Source organism: Anser anser, assembly GCF_964211835.1.
Source record: "Anser anser genome assembly, chromosome: 1".
NCBI lineage: Eukaryota > Metazoa > Chordata > Aves > Anseriformes > Anatidae > Anser > Anser anser.
Genome location: NC_139720.1, coordinates 193,158,313 through 193,177,902, shown reverse-complemented (window position 1 = coordinate 193,177,902; position 19,590 = coordinate 193,158,313). Strand labels below are relative to the sequence as shown.

At 40.0% G+C, this 19,590-nt stretch overlaps 1 protein-coding gene across 1 annotated transcript in view; it reads right to left on the bottom strand.

Annotated features, from left to right (window-relative positions):
* MICU2 (mitochondrial calcium uptake 2) overlaps positions 1 to 19,590 on the bottom strand; it is a 155,656-nt gene that overhangs the window by 28,201 nt on the left and 107,865 nt on the right. Inside the window, exons 3-6 of the mRNA XM_083833955.1 lie at positions 11,467 to 11,498; positions 11,271 to 11,346; positions 6,400 to 6,447; positions 1,686 to 1,768 (exon numbers count right to left, since the gene is read on the bottom strand). Coding sequence (XP_083690081.1) covers positions 1,686 to 1,768; positions 6,400 to 6,447; positions 11,271 to 11,346; positions 11,467 to 11,498 — 239 coding nt within the window. The remainder of the gene's footprint in view (positions 1 to 1,685; positions 1,769 to 6,399; positions 6,448 to 11,270; positions 11,347 to 11,466; positions 11,499 to 19,590) is intronic.

The window sequence follows — 19,590 nt, the reverse complement described above, 5'->3', positions numbered from 1 at the left end:
CCACACAGCTCTGAACGGCTTATCTATCTCCATCACGTGTTGCAAGCATTAAGGACTTGGGCTTAGAGTCTGCTTGTTGCCTTTCTCCCTTTCTGGAATGATTCACATGGTACATCTTGTGCCTGCTTATCCATTAACACATTAGAGTTGAGATATACACAATTCAAAGAATGATGAACATTTTGCAAACAAAAATACAAAGTTCTTACCTAGGTTTCCTAGAATTATTGTCAAATATTCTGTGGAAATTACTGGTATTTTCACTGGTACTGCTCTGTTAACTTTCTCTATGCTGAACACTCTCCACTTTTCCCTCTATTTTTATTAAGCAGATTTTCTAGACATTTTTTTCTGAGAGTATGAATTACGGAAGGAATTATATTTTCACGTGCCAGCACTTTCAAATGTTCACAGGAAATAGAGATGATGTTTCATTGCACAAAAATACAGGGACAAAATACAGAAGTCTGTAATTTCTCCACCACTTGACATTATTTATTGTATTTTTTATCACTATAACAGTATTATTTAAAGTGGCGGGTTAACTGATTAAAGTACGTTTACTCAATGTTTTCCTGCAGCTGCTCTAGGATTCTTCAAAGGAAAAAGGAGATTAACAACCAATAGACTATCAAAAGGAGTTTTAAATTCAATAAAGACAGAATTTTACCACCAAGACAGGAAAAGCAGACACTAATTATACCATGTTACAGTTTGACATGGTTTAGTGGGTGACACTGTTAGTAGGGCGATGGTTGGACCAGATGATCTTGAATGTCTTTTCCAACCTTAATGATTCCATGATTCTAATTGTTTTTACACAAACATTTTAAAGAGTTAACTACACACCATTTTTCTCTCTGTGAGAAATGCACCCAGAAGCTCTGGTAGAACACCAGAAGTAAAGTCCCACCTGGAGAATCACCATCCTACTTGCACGAGGTTTCACCCTGAAGACTGAAAGCTTCCAGTCTTCACACTGAGATTACAGTGGGGAGGGGAAACATGTCTTAGACTGTGCCTTTCCTACACAGTTCAAAGACAAGCACAGTCTAATCTGATTAAAAGTGTAAGAAATAACATAGCTTGGTCTGCTGGAAAGAAAAAAAGCATTTCTGCCAACTAAAATCAAGTTGACTGGATTTCCATAAAGGCCAATTGCCTTAAAGTTAAGGCCAAGTTGCCTTAACACCAGTACTTGCTTTCAGGAGAACTATCGCTGCCTTTGCCAGTTTGTTGAATTCTTGCACTGTGCTCTGGCATTGCTTCTGTCTAACCCTATATGCTGTCCAACCCTACAGGCTACCTCTATACGACTGAGCCAAACTGGGCCCAGCAGTGAGCTCAGGCACCGGCTGCATCCTTGTTCACCAACTCAATGACATGCTCCTGGCTTGGGCTAATTATTTAAATTATCTCCCAGGATTAAGGGATGTAGAACAACTCCTGCCTCCCCAGTAAGAGAGGTTTAGATACAAGCTAAAGGTAATATTCAAAGTGGATTCATATGATAAGCATTTCTACAGCAATGTTTTGCTATGTACTCCTTTCATATAAAGTATTTTAGTAAATGTATGACCACAGATTAGATAAAAAAATAGGCTTAAAAATTTTAATGCATCTTCATTTAGCAAATATAATCTATGCAAATACTTAAATGCTTTAAAATCAATATGTACACATACCTTAAAGAATTCTTTCTTTTCAACTTGCTCATTGCCATCTGTATCCAACATTTTAAAAGCAATCTTAAATCCAGTCTGGGGTTCTGCAACAAAGTGTGAAAGAACTTTATGGTGCACACACACACACACACACATTTACATTAGTACATAAATATTTAATCTAAAAGGAATATTGCCCGCAGATTCCATTTGCCATAGCCATGCATGTACTTCGTATTTCCAGTAAACCATATGTACCTCCTTCAATATAAGCAAACATTTTAAAAATAATTTTTACTACCATTTCAAGGGGATTATTAATGCAATGGCAAAGCAACAAATGCCAGCAGTGCCTAAATACTGCTACAAATGTCCATCTGGTCCAGACAACTGTGAATATGTTGTATGTCTTACTGTCCTGGTCTTTTACATATACTCTCTATACATTTTGGCTCAGTTCTGAAGTCTCGCTTTGCCCTCTTTATTAAAGCTACTTTTTAGCTGACATGACTGGAAAGTGACTTGAGAAACCAATAATAATCCCCAAATTGTGTGGAAGAGATAGTGTATTTCTCCAGTAATTCTTCCCTGTGATACTGTACACCACTATTTTCTGTCTGTACTAGTCTAGAAAATGGACTGATCTTGTAGGTGCTCCAAGTTCTCCCAGCTCCTGCTCCCATTGTGGTAGCCCTGGGCCTTTTTTTCCTTCCCTTCTCCATCCTCCCTAAACAGTGTACTCAAATGTTACTGAGAAGTAATAAACTGCTATTTCTGGCCCTTTTTTTTTTTTTTTTTTTTGACAAAAGCATGTTTTGTATGCCTCCCATCAAGCTGAATTTTTCGGGAATTTTATAAAACTTTACCCTGCATTTCCTTCATCGCGTGGATGTTTCTTTTCAACGCGAACATTTAATGAGTTCTGCGTCTTGCAGGCATTATAAAAACACTGTGCGTTTTGAACTCCTTCCCACAATTTCCTGATCTTACTTTGCTTACATGAGGTGACCTTGCTCATTAGCAAGCCCACACAGGAGCAGTGTGCTGCTGAAATGTATTTACAGCTCACTGCAGTAGCCAGCACTTATCCCAGCAATTTCTGGAGCAGGTGAATTAATTCTACAACACAGTCATGACAGGCATTAAAGCAAATGCCATGGAGTTATCTTCTGCAGCATATATTCATGTTTCCAAGAGCAACGTTGGACTCATGAGGGCAGTGAAGCAGTATCTTCACAAACACTAATGCCTCCAGAGATTTTATTTTATTTTGGAAGTACATTCTTCCAGTTCCATCCTGCAAAGCTTTACATCTTGCTTCTTTTTAGAGTCTTTCTGGAAAGGCAAGAAGTCTAAGAAATTACCCTGTTCTTTCTAAGCGATAGCAAGATGGTTAAACAAAGAACTATTTTTACATTTTAGAAATAACTACATCTTCAGCAGCCAATTAACGTTCTCTGTGAAGCAACCCTGTGATGTAAGAACAGTTTATAAATACCATTGCAATCTGCATAGCAGAGCCCTTCCCCAGCAACTGGGTCACAATAATCAAAACTGGCTTCCTTTCCATGGAAATGCCTCAGTCTAAATTTGTGTTACTAGTACAAAAGCAAGAAGAGTCTATCCTATAACTTATTTAGAGAATAAAAGTAATTGATGTATTTAATAGTAATTCATACCATCTGTGTTGCAATTTTCAGATAAGAAAGCTGTTACTGAAAATATAGGATCTGAAGCTGCTTATACGGTTAAGGGATGACATACTTATCTGATATGATGTAACCCCAAAGGTATGCGTTCGTAAAATAAGCATAGTTCAAAGACTACTTCAGATATATTTGTATTTAATTAGAATCAGGCAAAATTCCAAAATCTGAGCCCATGAGTTTCATCTTAGCTGTGAGTGCAGGTTATACTTAGGTGCTTCCCCTGCAACCATTCCTACTTTGACCAAACTGTCAGCTTCAGTGACTGGCTAATTGAGCAAAGCTTTTAGTAGTGGTGACAGTTTCAGTTCCTAGGCTCGTTCGGCAGGCAGAGCTTTTACCAAAAATTCCATTAACCAATTGCTAGAAATGAAATTCAATCCAGCACTGAAAGAAAAAAGACAATGATGATACACGGCACACAGAAAAGAGAACAAAGATCACAGTTGGCAAATAAAGCCTTTGTCTCCCCCTAAATTACATTTTGAGGTTCAGTGTTGCTACAAGTAATGCTTTTATATATGATGGGCAGCATGGGCTGGCCAGCAATGTACTGTAGCCAGGACGGTGGTGACTCTTTTTTGGTTTCCCTATTGCTCTGTTGGCGATTCAGAAGTCATTTAAGTATTAATATCTGTTTCAAGAAATCTTGCATTAATTCTCACTAGCAAGAGAGGGACAGGTTGTGTAGCTAGGGGCTGACTAACGTGGCATGCTTGTTAGGCACAGATAGAGACACCAACACTTGTTGACATTTGCTTTCACGCTGCTCGGTAGGTCAGGTCTCTGTAAAACCAAAACAGCAACATTTGCACTTCATTTTCATCCTGCAATGAAACGTGCCTTTATTTTCGCAGTTCAATACGTTCCTATATAAACTCTGTGAAAAATAGCGTTTGTTTGATTTTTTGGAGAAGTGGCACAACGTGCTCTGATACTGCTTCAATTTTCTAATTGTTTCAGGCAGTAAATCAGCATGAAGTTACTTTCACCTACCACAGAAGTTTAAAGAAATAGAAACTGTGGCACCTATTTCTGCAAATTTATTCAAGGTATTCTTAAGTTATACAGTGTCTGTCTTTAAAAAAAAAAAAACAACTCTTTTTTTGTTTTGCAACAAGTACTTTTAAAATTAGCTTTATTGGTCAAGACTCTACTATTACTTGTGATTTAAAAAACAACACTTGAACACATGGCATAACTCACACTCAAGTCATGCAGCACTGGACAGTCACTACTGGTGAAACAGTATATTTATATGGCAAATAGGTTATGTTAATTTATATATACTATATAATATTGTGTACTAGTTGAAACCTCCTAAGAGAGGCCTCCTTCATTCTGAGAGATGCAATTCTGCTGAGAAATGGCATGAATTGTAAAAGGGCTAAATTGTGCAAGCGGTGTACACCAACAGTCATTATCTGTTAAAACAGCCCATAATCTTCTCTGCTCTCTGGAGACTGTGTACACCAATACTTTTTGGTACTAGACTGTGAGAGGGTGGAATTCTGGAGCAAGGAAAATTTGTCAATTTGTTTAAGCCCCTGCTGTGGACCTTAAGGCCATGGAAGCAATGAGGCTCAGGCATCTACGGTCTGTTGGGATAGGCTAGCTTTTGTTTGACCAAAAATCCTAGAATAATTTTTGTGTCCTAAGTAATAATTTACAAGCATTTGCCTTTGAGTCTTTATTCTATTAGAGTTCAAGAAGTGTTTGGATAACGCTCTCAGACACATGGTCTGATTTTTTGCGTCGCCCTTTGGGGACCCAGGAGTTAGACTCGATGATCCTGTAGGTCCCTTCCAACTCGGATATTCTGTGATTCTGTGATTCTTTCCTCTCTTCATCCCCTGATACCACGAGATCTAGTATGCTTGGTTTTGTCACTTGACAAAAACGTCAGACCTGTGTAAGTCAGTCAAACAAGACTGGGTTACATGCATGCAGACCATTTCACTACTAGTCTATGGGTTTTGTTGCATAACGCTCATTGCATGCATTGTCTCTCAAGTCTTGGTATTTTCCAGCTTCACTTGCACTTTATCAGAACAGCACAGGGAGGTAGCAAGCACAGAAGAGAGCAAGTATGGGTGAAGAAACCTAGAAAATCCAAGATCAGTTCCACACACAAGTATTAAAATGCCTGTTGTTTGCAGATAAAGTGAGCTTGCTTTCACTGAAAGCTTTTTGTTTGTTTGTTTGTTTGTTTTTGTTTCATGCTCTGTTATGTAGCTGGATGAAGCTGTCTGCAAGAATAAGCCACATGATCATGTCTGACTTCTGCTGAAGCCGCCCAAACCTTTCTTCTCTACACCCATGACAAGACATGAGTTTCACATCTCTTAGCCGAAGCAAGAGATGGGAGAACCTGGCTCATGAAGTTACCAAGCAAAAAAGTTTTTAAAAAAGTTTTCTGGGAGAGAAAAAGGAAGGAGGTAAAGGAGGAGGAAGAAATACATATAAAATACATGAAGGAAATAAAGTCAACAGGAACAGAAAAACAAAAAAAAAGAAGGATTAAAGAGTTAAACAAAGGGACCCTCTAGAAATCTGCTGTTTATGTATATTATCCGTATCTGACCATATGAATACAAGGCAACAACCTTTCAGACACTGTAACAGCTTTTTACACCACTGCATGAACTATAATGCTAACATCTCATTGTGCAAAATGACTGAAATTGCTATCCAGAAGACAAATTATTTATCTTCTCTCACTGTTCTTCTTTCCCCTCTTCATGTGGTCCTGTATTCAACACTTCCCTTTATTCAATAATTCTCGAAGAGGGCTTATCAAGATTTTTGACGCACTGCTATGGACCAATTTTGACATTATGGAACTAAGCTGCAATCAACTAAAGTTATATCCACTTATATTAATGCCTTGTCACACTATATACAATTGTTCTTTAAGTCCAACTATACTGTAGAAAATTAGAAGAGAAAAAATATCAGAAGTTGTTCCTGGAAAGGTAGCTGAGTAGCTGAGTATTTATGCATATGTATTTTAAATATATAATACTTACTTGTTAGGATGGTCAGCAAAAACAGGTACTCTGCATAAGATATCAACCCTGAAAGGGAATAGTTAAAAATGACTTGTACAATATATACATACTTATAACAAGAATTGAAAGATCAAATCTCATAAATATAAAAACTGTAGTTTAACATCATATTAAATAGGTTATTAAAGTAAGCCACATTATTATTTAATAAAGTTTTTACTTCTGTTTTTAGTGCTCTGAAGGTAAAATTCCCTATCCAGAGACTCATCAATGCTCACGTCTAATCGGGAGAGCAAGGTTTATTTGGCATTAATAAAAGGCCTGCACTAAATCTCTGGATTCTCACTGAAAACATTCAATGTTTATATAAAAGGGAAATAAATTAAATGTGCTTTGTCACATTTAGTACCTGGGAGGAGAACTACTCCAACGTTACCCTGACGGATCAAAGTACTCCATCCCTTGGCAGCCTCAGCCGGGCGGAGAACAGCTTCCCTCTAATTCTCAGGGGGAACATGGCAACACGCAAAGCTGCCAAGCTGCTAGATTGCGCCGATAGTACGGCTGGGCTGCGTGCCAAGAGGAGGCTTCTTTTTTTTTTTTTTTTAAATAGGAACATGTCCTTTCTACAAGGTGAAAGTGTTTTCCCCCCTTTTGAAGGAAAATTCCAGTGTTTTCCTTTGAAATACCGCCTTAAACGAAAAGCCTGAACAAACACAAAGATGTGATAGCGTCAAAATAGAGCGTACGAGCTAAAGATAGAGAGTGCAGAACGAGGATGGTTAAACAACAGAATCTGAACCATCTGCCCTGCAATAATGTTTGAAGAAAAAAATGTAAAGGTTTCTTTTCAAAATAACTGAGCTACTTTTAACTTGTGAGCTAAACATTGTATAATGCTGTATAATGCTAAAGCTGCTTAAAATAATGAAGTTCAGACATGCCTATCTGTGTAAAGATAAACTATATTTTGTAATTTATATACAGCTAATTGATAGATAAAGAATCCACTTAAGCTTCACTGATAGACATTTAACTTCTGATAAATTGTTACACAGAGCCAACAACATTTGTGTTTGACCTCAGACAGTGACTTAACACTTTAAGTTTTAATTTCCGGAGTTTAGAAATACTAAGATGCTAAATGCAACAGTCGGAAAGATTCAGTTTTGCTGACGGATTTTAGAGTTAATGCATTGTCAATAGACTTAAATGGTCATCACAAGGTCTTCAATTATTTGCATTGCTGTAAAACTTGCAATCATTTTCCTAGGCAAAGTGTCCAGGCTTTCTGCAAACTCAAAACCAAACAATCAGAAAAAGAGCTCCTACTCTCTTCTTTATCTTACACACCCAAGTATAAGATGAGACAAAAAATTGATAGAAGCAAATAGGGGAGGGAAAAAAATAAAGCAAATAGTGTGATGGAAAGTGATCAAGATTCCTGTCACAGTAAAAGAATATTTAAAGGAAGAATATAAAGGAAGACAAGGAGGTAACTTTTCAAGCTGATATAGAAAATACTTTTCAGTCATGGACAGCGATGGAATCAGCACAGAGATCCCTACATGAGAATGTAACGAGTAAGTGAAGATCACTGTCCAAGTAGAAGTGGGAGTCTGCCTCTCAGATGTCTCAAGATGTGCTGTACGAGGACAATTTTTGGAAGACCCAGAAGGTGAAGACAAGGAGCTTCCACTTGATAGAGCAATGGAGAGCCCAGTGTTGGGGTATACAAGAAGAGATGACACACTCAAAAGAATGATCTAAGAAAAATATCTTTATCAATTCATTTGAAAGGATATTAACATGGTAGGTTATGTTTATTAAAGATGGAGGAAAAAAGTAATAAATGATACAACATGCTGAGTGCTTGAAGGTTTTTAGCTCTATGTGCAGACAGGGAACAGCATACCTTCTGAAATTTTGCAGAAAGAATGTGCAAAATTTATATAGAGTTCGTAGGATGTGAAGAAAAGACCATTTTAAAGAAAACACCCTGCTTATTGGCTCAAGGGAGAAGTATGATGGCATTAATCACTCTGATTGCAGAGGGCTGGAAGGAGAGCCTTGCAAGAAATGGCAGGGGTGAGACAGACTCTGCATCATATTATCTTAAACTAATTGAGAAGTCACTGGAGTGAAATAGGTAAAAAGGTAAAGGTAATAAAAATAAGTAAAAAATGTCTTTATTGTTCCTTAAAACCTGCCTTGGTGCCTTAAAGTAAATCCATAGCATGTTTGGCATTTTCTGGCAGACTGATTATACCAAAATCGCCTGAGATATGATTTCTTTTTAACCTGTGGACTGGTTTCCATAAAAATTCTTCTTATTATTCTACTGTTCTTTTACTACCCGTAGCGAATGGCCAATTTATCTTAAACATAAAGTAAATTAAATAGTTTGGTAATTTTTTTGTTGTTGTGCAGCAATTATTATAAAGTTACTCAAATTTTACACTTAAAAGATGCAATGGAACAAATTCCAAAAAACCAAACAAACAAAAAACAAAACAAAACAAAACAAAAAACAACAACAACAACAACAAAAACCCAGAAAATTATATTTATGTCCAAGCAAAATTTAAAAGATAAAAGATTCACATTCTGTTGAATGACTCAGCACACTTGCAGCCAAGTACTTGCATTTAGCATTGGCAACATATTGTAATTTTCTAACATTAAATTACTTTACTTCCCTATGCCTCCCTGGAAATCTCTACCCTCAAACTTTATATTGAATGCTAACAGTACAATATTCTTATTGCTGAATAAATCATAAATATATCACAAAATATGACATGAATTTTAAAACTGCCCACTAGAAGGCAGAATTCCCTAGCTTTATGTTTTACAAACTGGACTGATGACAGCTTTCCCTCTGCTTGATATTTAAATAACAATTTGATGGTAGTTAAAATAATCTCAGTTAAATCATGGAACAGGTGTAGATTCATTATTTTGGTACTTGTAAAAGCAGTATTTAATATATAAATATTTATAGCTTTTTAAATGTAGTAATAATGCGTCTGAAGACAAAAGTATCAACGTTATTAAAGGGGCATCATGACCAAAAACTTTGAAAACTCCATGTTGCACCAGGGGAGGCTCAGGTTGGAAATGAAGAGACATTTCTTCTCAGAAAGAGCAGTCAGGCACTGGGACGGGTTGCCCAGGGAGGTGGTGGAGTCACCGTCCCTGGGGGTGTTCAAGGAAAGGTTGGACGTGGTGCTTAGGGACATGGGTTAGTGGGTGACATTGGTGGTAGGGGGATGGTTGGACCAGATGATCTTGGAGGTCTTTTCCAACCTTAATGGTTCTGTGATTCTGTGTATTGTAGAGACCTAGGGATGACTGCGCTGCATGTTCCTGCATCATCTCAAACTCCTGCCAGATCTTGGAAGGACAGACTATATGGACCCAAAGTCCTAAACAAGAGAATACCAGTGGTCCAGGATGGAAAAGACACCTGCCTGAGCGTATCAGCAGCTCCATTTTCTGCCAAGCAGTCAGCTGGGAGTATTGCAACAGCAGGAGGCTGCATCGCTTCGCTACATTTTCACGTTCTGTTGGTGGATTCCTGGTTTTCCCAGGCAGAACGTGCTGGGGATCTGCGGTGTCAACCACTTCAAATAGAAAAGCTTTACAAAATCAGTGATAGTGAAAGAATATCCGAGAATTGAAGAGTGGGAATCCTTTAAACGCTGTCCTGGGAAAGCAGATTGCTACTAATAATTTGCAAAGACAGGGAGTGAATGTTCAGCTGGAAACAGCCTTCCCTAGGATTGGAAAAAAACTTTTCCATTTGTTCTGAGAGATTACAGGGCTGCTGAGGTATGGCCACGGAGGGGATGCCTGCAGCCTCTGCATTACACTGACAGAAAGACTGAGCTTGTGGCAAGCAAGGCACCCAGCTGAAGACCTCTCCACGCCTGCACAAGGATGCAAGAAATCAACCCTGCTGAGACCAAAGGGCAGGTGAAAGGCTGCAGGCTGAGCCTGAGGGTTGCTCTCCCGGCACAAGCTGGCCATGGGTCTGCTGTGCCTGCAGGGAGCGTGGCTGGTGCCTGCCAAGGACCACGGGAAGGGCAGCTTTCTCTTCCAGAGACATCCACGGGATAAGGGATGCAGGCTGACCTCTACGATACACAAAGTTTGTGAATAGGCACTGTCAGTCTTTCTCATTAGTTTGGGGATTTCAGTCTTTGTTACTGATGAAATGGTTAATTACTCATTTATTTGGTTTCCTTGATCCTCTTGTTTGTTTTTCGCCCCTTCAATTAATTTATGCTAATGAGATGTTTATTTGATGTCCTTTAATTCTCTGTTGTTACACAAACAATATCCCAGCTCTCCGAGTTTTCTCTTTCAATTTCTCTTTCTCTTTTTTTTCCTTTTACAGCCAGCTATAAGGTCAAAGTGCTGAGTAAAAAGAAACCCAAGCACGTTGGTTCTGTGAAGGGCCACTGAGATCCCAAAGAGGGAGAAATAAATTCCACCACCCTTGGAACCACGGAGGCCACTTTACATAATCAGATACAAATTTTCTCTCTATTTTTTATTTCCATGCATTTAAGTTATATAATGAAACAGCAGTTTATTAACAGGTCTTAAAAGTCCACTTTGTACTGAAGTCATCCTTTTAGCCCCTTTCTCTTTTCTAAGTAGGTTTTGTGATTTCTTCCATGTGTCCTGTATGCACCTCAGAAGGCTTTCAGTTCCCAGCCCTGCCTCTTTACTCCTTTGTGTGTAACTGAGACTTGCCAAGGATGCAGCTGCTGGCTAGATGGGGATTAAATCGAAACTGTCTTTAAAACTATATTCAATTTATACTATATGATGAGACAAAAAACAAGATGTATTTTTCAGGATCAAAAATGCCTTGTCACCTTTATCACCAAGCTCTCTGAAAAAGGTCGGTCCCGGTTTGGCTTTTGTAACATACAGCAGTGCAGCATCCACCTCCTTTAAAGACATAAACAAGAAAATAATTAAAAAAAAAACAGTTTTGAAAGAGAAGACTATTTGGTTAACTGGCAGAAAGAATTCAAGTTCTTTTGAAGACAAAAGGAACATTTTGCTTACCTTTTTTGTCAGTTTCTTGGCTGACGCTTTACCTATAATAAAAAAAAAAATCATCGTTCAATAACAAACTCTGACATTAAACTTTGATCAGGTTCTGTGGAATTTCTTCAGATTTTTTATGGGAAAATGCTAACTAATTTGAAACAGAATATTTTGCAGCAGGCAGTTTGTTTCTAATTCCCACAACGATCCAGAAAGGACAACATTTAAAAATAATCTGAGCAGTCTGTTCAAACGTTTTTCAACCTTGATGAAACCCCAAACCACCTTGGTATCTGTGACTAACTCACGGGTGTGATTTCGCGTTCTGTGGGCTACCAGTGCGGTCACACAGTAAGGTTATACAGTGAGAAACAACTGTATTATTTACAAAGGGATTGGCAGGCACACATAATGCAGTCTGAGTATTCAAAAACTAAGAAGTACCACAGGGAGAAAAAAGAAAAATTTGATGTTTCTATTAAGCAGAAGTAAATTGAACAACTCTTCCTCCTGAAACAGCACCAGATGAAACCATACAGACTTGTAAGCGTTTATCAGTAGGTCCAAGTCTATAGATTCACACGGGGAGGTCACTGTGCAGTACAAGGCTGTACTCCCGTGCAAACCACCCGGCTGCAGAGCTGTGATGTGTTTTATCAGTGGGACTTCTCAGCTGGCTCAGAAACCCTGCAGCCACGGACCGACAGGCGCTGTGCTCCGTCACTTCTCCAGCCACCCGCCCTATCACACCGCTGTCTCCTCAGCATCTCTCCTCATACAGAGCTCGAAGCCCCACGTCCTTCACTCTTACCCCTCTCATTGCTCCTTTCCTTCACTTCCAGCTCGCCTGGACTCCAGCCAGCCGCTCCCTCCTCCTTACTGACGCAGTGCCAGCACAGGCAGAGCTGCTTGCATTTGCTCTCAGGACCGATGCCGCTGGGTGCAGCCGCCTGCCTCGCTCCGTGCCTGGGCTCCGAGGCTGCTCCAGGGGCATCTCACAGCCGCAGGGCCCCCAGCACAGCGCTGCTGGTTGGGAATGGGATGGGACAGAGGCAGCCTGGTGGGCAGCAGTCAACCTTCTGCCAAGCACTTTCACATAGCTTAGCCAAAACGAGGTGCGTTCTCACTAAAACAGCACATTTCTGTAACAGTGGCAAAAGACATGCCCGGCTGCAGGGGGACCCCATCGGCAACTTTTGGCTTCGAACCTGGGAAGCTGCTGGAACATCTCAGCCAGCACCAGTCTGCTTTTCAGCATGGGCAAGCCAGTGCCTTGGTCTCTGCTCCCTGAGCTGGCAGTAACATTTTTGCTGAAAAATTCCTCTCCCCAGCCCCCAAATCAGCCTAAGGCAGGCACCTGGCACATAACATTTCAACCCAAATGTTTAAGTTTGACAAAAGTTATAAGCAACTAAAATTAGGGTTTTATAAGTGGAGTGTTGAGTGACCCCAGCAACAGGTGCTGCCAGCACCACCTGTCACTGAGTATGAATACATTTTTGTGCAGCCCGTGTACATGTATTTACACAGGCACATATATAAAGCCACATGCATAGATACCTTCTAGCTCAAAGGAAACACGAAATCCACTGCTCTGCCTCATTTGAGATAAAAGAAGACAGACTACCAACAGTTTGGGAGAGCAAGTAAAAATACCTATACCCAGCAGGGCTGAGTCCTGAGCAGTGTAACACCACCGCAGAGCATTTTAATGAATGGCTGTTTAGCAAGTACTGTGATTCAGATCTCAGCCTTGAAATGTCGCCTCCTCTGTACAGCGCATTTCAACGAGGAATTAAATTGCCCTGTGGCAGCCCTTTCATCTCTGGAGAACCCACCAGGCAAGAAGCCTTCTAAGAGGGAATGAGTCAGGCTGCGTGTCCACGAAAAACACAATCTGAAAGAAAAAAGGGAAAACCACCCTGCGATGATTTTCACTGAAAGTGCGCCTTGTATTTGTTTTGAAGCCAGCCACACACCCTTATTTGGTTTGCAGCAGCTCTGCTCCTTCCATCCTCCTGGTGGCCCAAGGAGCACCAGCTCCAGGAGGACAACCACCACGGCAGTACTGTAGCAGGCAGTAGCTGTTTGCCAGCTTCCAGGAGGATGACGAAAGAGGCGAGCTGAACTCTGCAAGCTGGAACGGCAAAGGCATGGATAATTGATGCAAGGTAAGGAGAAAGCACTGGGAGCTGCAGCTTAGACACTAGTTGGCCAAGTCAGTGTGGCTTGGTTAGGTTTGTGCTTCTCTTCACCGTGCTGAGTTACACCTCATTTACTCAGTTTTAGGGAATATATCCTTAGTGACAATAATACTACCTCGATAAAAACTAGGAAAGGGGAGGAGAATCTGTTGTAGACATGTGGACCCTCTTTTCACCAGCCAGTAGAGTAACAAATGCAATTGCCGAGAGCTCACGCAAAGACCTGTGGCAGCTGTCAACACCTCCCCTCTTGCTTTCAGCTACGGCCACCCTCCAGAGGAAGGTTAAGATCTTAACACACCAACCGACCTGTTTCAGAGGTGAAAAGATAGTAACAGCAATCGTACAGAGGTGCTCATGCTACCACTGACTGGGGAAGCTTGGCACAAGGGAGAGGACCAACACAGGCGATGAAGCCTTTGCTGAGTGGCAGAGGAGGAGGAGGAGGAGAAGGATGGGCTTCAAAATAAAAAGTTCTTATAACGTAGGTGAATGAAAATGGCATTCAGATGTCAGTAAGCATGTGTGCTGGCACACCAGCATTTTTTTTTTTTGAAAGAAACACCCACCAACCCACACCTGACATTTGGGGCACTAGTGTTATTTTTCATATTGTAGTTTGTGTAAAGCATTAGAACACAGTCTTATAATATAATAATATAATGTAAACTGTAGAATTAATTTCCTCCAATAACTACTTGCATATTTTCTAAGCATTACATCCAGTTATACCCTACTGGTACTGTCACCATATAAAACCATCTGAGAAGGTTCAAATCTCAGCTTTCACTTGCAAACATTACCTACTTTTATTGAACCACTCGCAATATTCTTTGAATACTAATTCAGCTCTTGGTGCTTATTCTTTCCATTTATTGACTCACACATCACACATGCAGCCCTCTGATGAACAACATCTTTTAAAACTTTATTCCCTAATTCTTCTTTGCAAGAAATACACTGCAAATGTAGGAACAGTTTTCTTAACCAGTTCAGATACAAAAAAAATGCCTCTTCCTCTTTATCAGTTAGATCTTGGTGCTGCTATTCCTGACAAATGGCCACAAATATACAAGGCTCTAAGTCCTTCTCTGGGGAATACAGGCAAGGATATTATTCTTAGGAACAATTTCATGTAATAAGTAAAAGAACTACATGATGCACTTTTCTATAGTTTTATTCTTTTACCTTTATATATTTTTGCTAATAGGAAAATTAATGACATATGAGAAAACTTTATTATAGTAGAAACAGTCTTACTATGATATCAGAAGAAGAAACTTGAAATTTTTATTGTTTTGAACAGGAATGAATGGGAAGAAAGACATTTCTTTTCTTTTTTTTCCTTTCCTGCATGTCTGCCAAGACTGTGATGGAATTCTGGCTTCAGGTACAATGAGCATTTTCAAGGGTCTCTACCTATTTTACAGATGCCATCATCTGGCTTTCACTATCTACAGTGGATCCATGAAGCAACCATGAGGTACAGACACACCTTGCACAGACAAAAAAAAAAGCCATTCTAGCTTTTTAAGCTGAATGAATGCTGAGTCTACTTGCAAGCAGACAAATTCTGTGCTGTTAGCCAAGAAAGTTAGCTGACAACTGTAATTAAGAAAACACTGCCAAAAGCAGCTACTTCAGCTTTAATTTGCCCTCGGCAAGCCTGGGTATTTTGTCACATACATTCCTTACAATAGAAGGGTTTCCATCAACTATCAATTTTTTACACTGAGCTGTAGAATGAGCCTGACATCAATGTTAGGATTAGCATTAGGAAAGGGCTGAATTAAACAAGTACCCACTTGCACTGCGTAACAGCCATTTACACCCGCACGGCTCAGGAAGGGCTCAGATCTGACAAAAGATGTGCGGAGCCAAAGAATGAATAAAATCACTAAGATCCACCATTACAACAACAAAAACTAAATGCCGGAGCAAAAGCAGAAAAATTACTATCATCAACGACAGCAGAGAAAGCAGAATTTTGCATGTCTCAATATTGCTCTATTTTGCTAATATGGAAATCATCATTAATTTTAAAAGAAATTTTCCTCCATAGACTTTAACTTCAAATTGGAACAGTATTAAATAGGGATCTTTTCTTAAGGGAACAACAGGCTCCTGTCCCTCTTATCAGCAATGTCACTGAGAAGGTTTGACCAGGATCTCCAGCTCTACTTCAGATAGACACAGTGATAACCAAGTGAAAAAAAAAAAGTCCTCACAGTTTTAAAATATTAGGTAGCAATCATTGCTATCCTTGCTGAAGTTTGACAAGTTCAAAGTCACATTAGGGATCTAGGAAATTACTTTTTTTCCCAGAAAAAGTAAGAAGATAACAGTGTTCTGTGTGTCACAATTCAACGAAACTTCCGTTCTGCAAAATGATGGATGAAATGGACCTTTTAGATTGGATGGGAATTCAGCACAGGTTTAATCTGCAGGCTCTCAGGATCAGGGCCTTAATCAGAAACGCTGTGTGCAACTCATGCTGCGACCTTTGCAGAAAAGCCCACGCTGCAGCCTTGCCAGCCATTGGGAACAAGGCTTTGTTTTGCTTCCTTTTAGCCCACTGCCAACTTCCACACAAACCAAACTCTGCAAGTTCAACCCCTGGACCCCAGTGAGCTAGGTTAGATAAGAATCATGGACACTGATTTCCTTCAGGAGACCTGGTTATTATTATTATTTTTTAATTAGTTTAAAATATAAGATTATTGAAATCCAGAATTGTACTGAATTCCCATCTCTTTTTATTATTAATATTTTTATATGATACTGGACAGGTAACTTGTCTCAGCAACTTCTTCTTTGTTTACCTTGCTTCTTTACATACTCAGCACTTAAAAGCAAAGACAGTCTCTTCCATGCATTTTTAAAGACCTTACTGTTAATGAAACCAATAATGTAAAGGGCACAACTCAAGACAGTAATTACTTCTTTAAAGCCTCCTTTCGAAATATTGGTGACAGAGATAAATCAAGGATAGCCAAAAAAAAAAAAGAAAGCTTTTTGAGGGCATGACAAACCAAGCGGTCAGATTCCTAAAGCTACTGGCACACCAATATCTGAATAATAAATGAGAGCACTATTTAAATGAATTAAGAAACCGCTTCAGCTAGAAAGCTTTTACTGAATTAGGGCATTGCTCCATTGAAATGTAATTGACAGAAGTCATTTCAATCACATGAATTAGTGAATTGAACCACCTGAATTAAAATCTAAGTACGCCCGGTGGAAAAGGCAATTTACAATAATAGCAGCTTCTGATATGCTTTACCAAACAAGCTTTGCATCTGTCCTTCTTTATTTAGAGCAATCATCCCTCCAAGGAAATGAGAAATACACAGTCCTGGGCGGGGGCCAGCGCTGGCAAGTCTCCATCTCAGAGGAGCAGTTGCATCAGCCCCGTCCGGTGCAGGAGGACGTCTCTGTGAGTCAGGCGCCCTGGGGTAAGAGGGGTGGGAAGCTGATGCAGGGAGGAACATCAAAGGATGACACAGCCTTTTAGGAAACTGAAAGAGACTGAACATTTCAGATAAGCCAATTTCCAAAACCCGTTAAAGAGACAGTGGCATGTAGTTACCAACGTTAACCAGAATAACCCATGGCATCGGGTTAAAACCACAGCTTGTGTTGCTCACCACTGAGCATGTGAGCACCTCTGTCCTCTCTGGGGCTGTAGCAGCAGCCTTTGGGAACGGCAGGGAGAACAAGGGAGCCACTTTTCCATAGGTATTATCCAGGGAAGGTGACTTGCTCCCAGGTCTGCTCTCCATCCTAATAACATACCCAGGATGCAGACAGGAAAAGTTTGAGAATATGCTCAAACTCCCAGGCTTACCAACACACATGCCCTGCAAATCCTTGCAGTGTTATATAGCATACAGGAAGGGATTTCTTCCAATACAACCAAAATGTGTAGCAGCAATCCAGGCTGGGAAGAGCTAACTGGAACTGCAATTTGACAGCTCTCCGTGTCTGCATGTAATGGCAGCTCTCAGCCACGGCAGGAGCGAGAGATGTGAGATAAGACTTCACAGGTCTTATTTCACACTTGAAGAGCAAGAAGCCAAGCAGAGCATGCAGATCCCTGGCAGATGAGCAGCTCCCTGGCAGGAAAAGCTGCCAGCCCGCTGTGCTGGTCCTGAGGTCAGGACTGGAGACAGCATCCAGAAGAAAAACTTCTGTTGGGTGAAATGCAAGGCTCCAAACTCCCAGTTAAGCGCCCCATGCTTGGTTGCTCTAGCTTCATTTAGATATCTAAAAATTAGATGCCTAAATCTGAGTCAGTGGTCTCTATGGTGCTTTGCTATAGCTACGATGGTCTACAAACATATGTAGAAAAGGGTGTATAATTAGCTTCAAAACCTGCTGCTCCTATTTCAGGTCTGAAGGAGAGCTCATGTGCCCAAAGGCTTGTCTAATTTTTCCAGTTTACAGCAGCTGGTCTAATAAAAGATATTATCTCTGTCTACAAACCTCATCCTGACTTATGACTCCAGCCTCCCGTTATAGTCAGGGGAGAGAACAGACACAATGGAAGAGCAATTTATTCCACATTGAGATAGGCGTCTACTATAGGCCTTGGACTTACCTACTTCCTTCCATTAACTTTAAAGAGATCCTACAACCACTCGCTCTGGCCTGACATTCACTTTTATATATCAAAACTGAGTAGATAAATACTTATGCAAGTGTTATATTAAGAATTTTATCAGGTGCAAAGGGGAAAGTGGAATATGGTACAAGAGGTGGAATGGGCTGCATAACTGGAGTAATAAATTATCATAAAGGACAACTACCTGGAAGGAGCTGTATCCATAATGTATGTTTCAGAGACGAGAAGGGTGGAGAACGACTCCTGCCAATCTCCAGAGCGTATTATGCAGTTCAGACTTCTGAGATGGCATCTCCTGAACCTGCACAAAACCATGGACCTTGCGCAAAGAGCACGCAGGCAGAACCTCAGCTCAGGAAAAGCTCCCTGCGATGGCAGTCATTCTTATCTAGCAGAGCAAACAGCATAAGCTAGACTAAGCCTTCAAGACTTTGAATTCATGAACTTTGTTCCTGCTGTGAAATGAAGAGGAGATGATTTCTGTAGCATTGCTGTGCTTTATGCTGTCATCTTCTCCTACTGCTAACAAAGACTAGTTTTTGAAGTATAGCAGTGCTGGAGCACATGCTAGGTTGAGGTACAAACAACAGATGAAGATAAACTCAGATAGCCTCGTGTCACTAGAGGTTTAATTCTGTTCCTCTACTAGACAGTGGTGGAAGTCAGGATCCCTGGACTAAGGGCTTTGCAATCTACTTTAAGCGGGGAGAAGGTATGTATAACAAAAATGAAGAGGCAAGTAAAGTAAGAACAACAACAATAAAATGACACAATTAAAAGTTTAACTGCATGCACAACTTGAGAAAATTGCCTCTTAATTGTAAACAGAGATGAATTTGGATTCGAAATGAGAATGTGTGCCTCTCAATCGTCCCACTATCAAAACGAAGGAAAAGGTCAACAACTTAACAGCAACAGAAATTTATTTTAATCTCCTGTATATGACTTGATTTAAGCTTATGTGCTCAATACAAAGCTGCTGTCACTACTGTAGCAAGTATCCCTGTTGTATCTTACTCAACCACTTTTATAATTTGTTCTCTTCCGTATGTATCTGAAGATCTTACCTATAGTGCACTTACAAGCTGGCATTTTTCACATGCATCTTGCAAAATGTCACAAAATGTAAGTACAGTTAAAGACAACAATATTAAAGAATGCAAGAATATTAAAAATTTAGTTATCACAAGTTGGATTCACATGCTGGCATACATAAGTGAGGTACCAGGTGAAGAATTTGTCCTTTGCATGGGGATTTATCAGTAGCATAAAGCTCCCTTACTGATCCTGAAATAAGGAGAAAAGGCCTGTGTC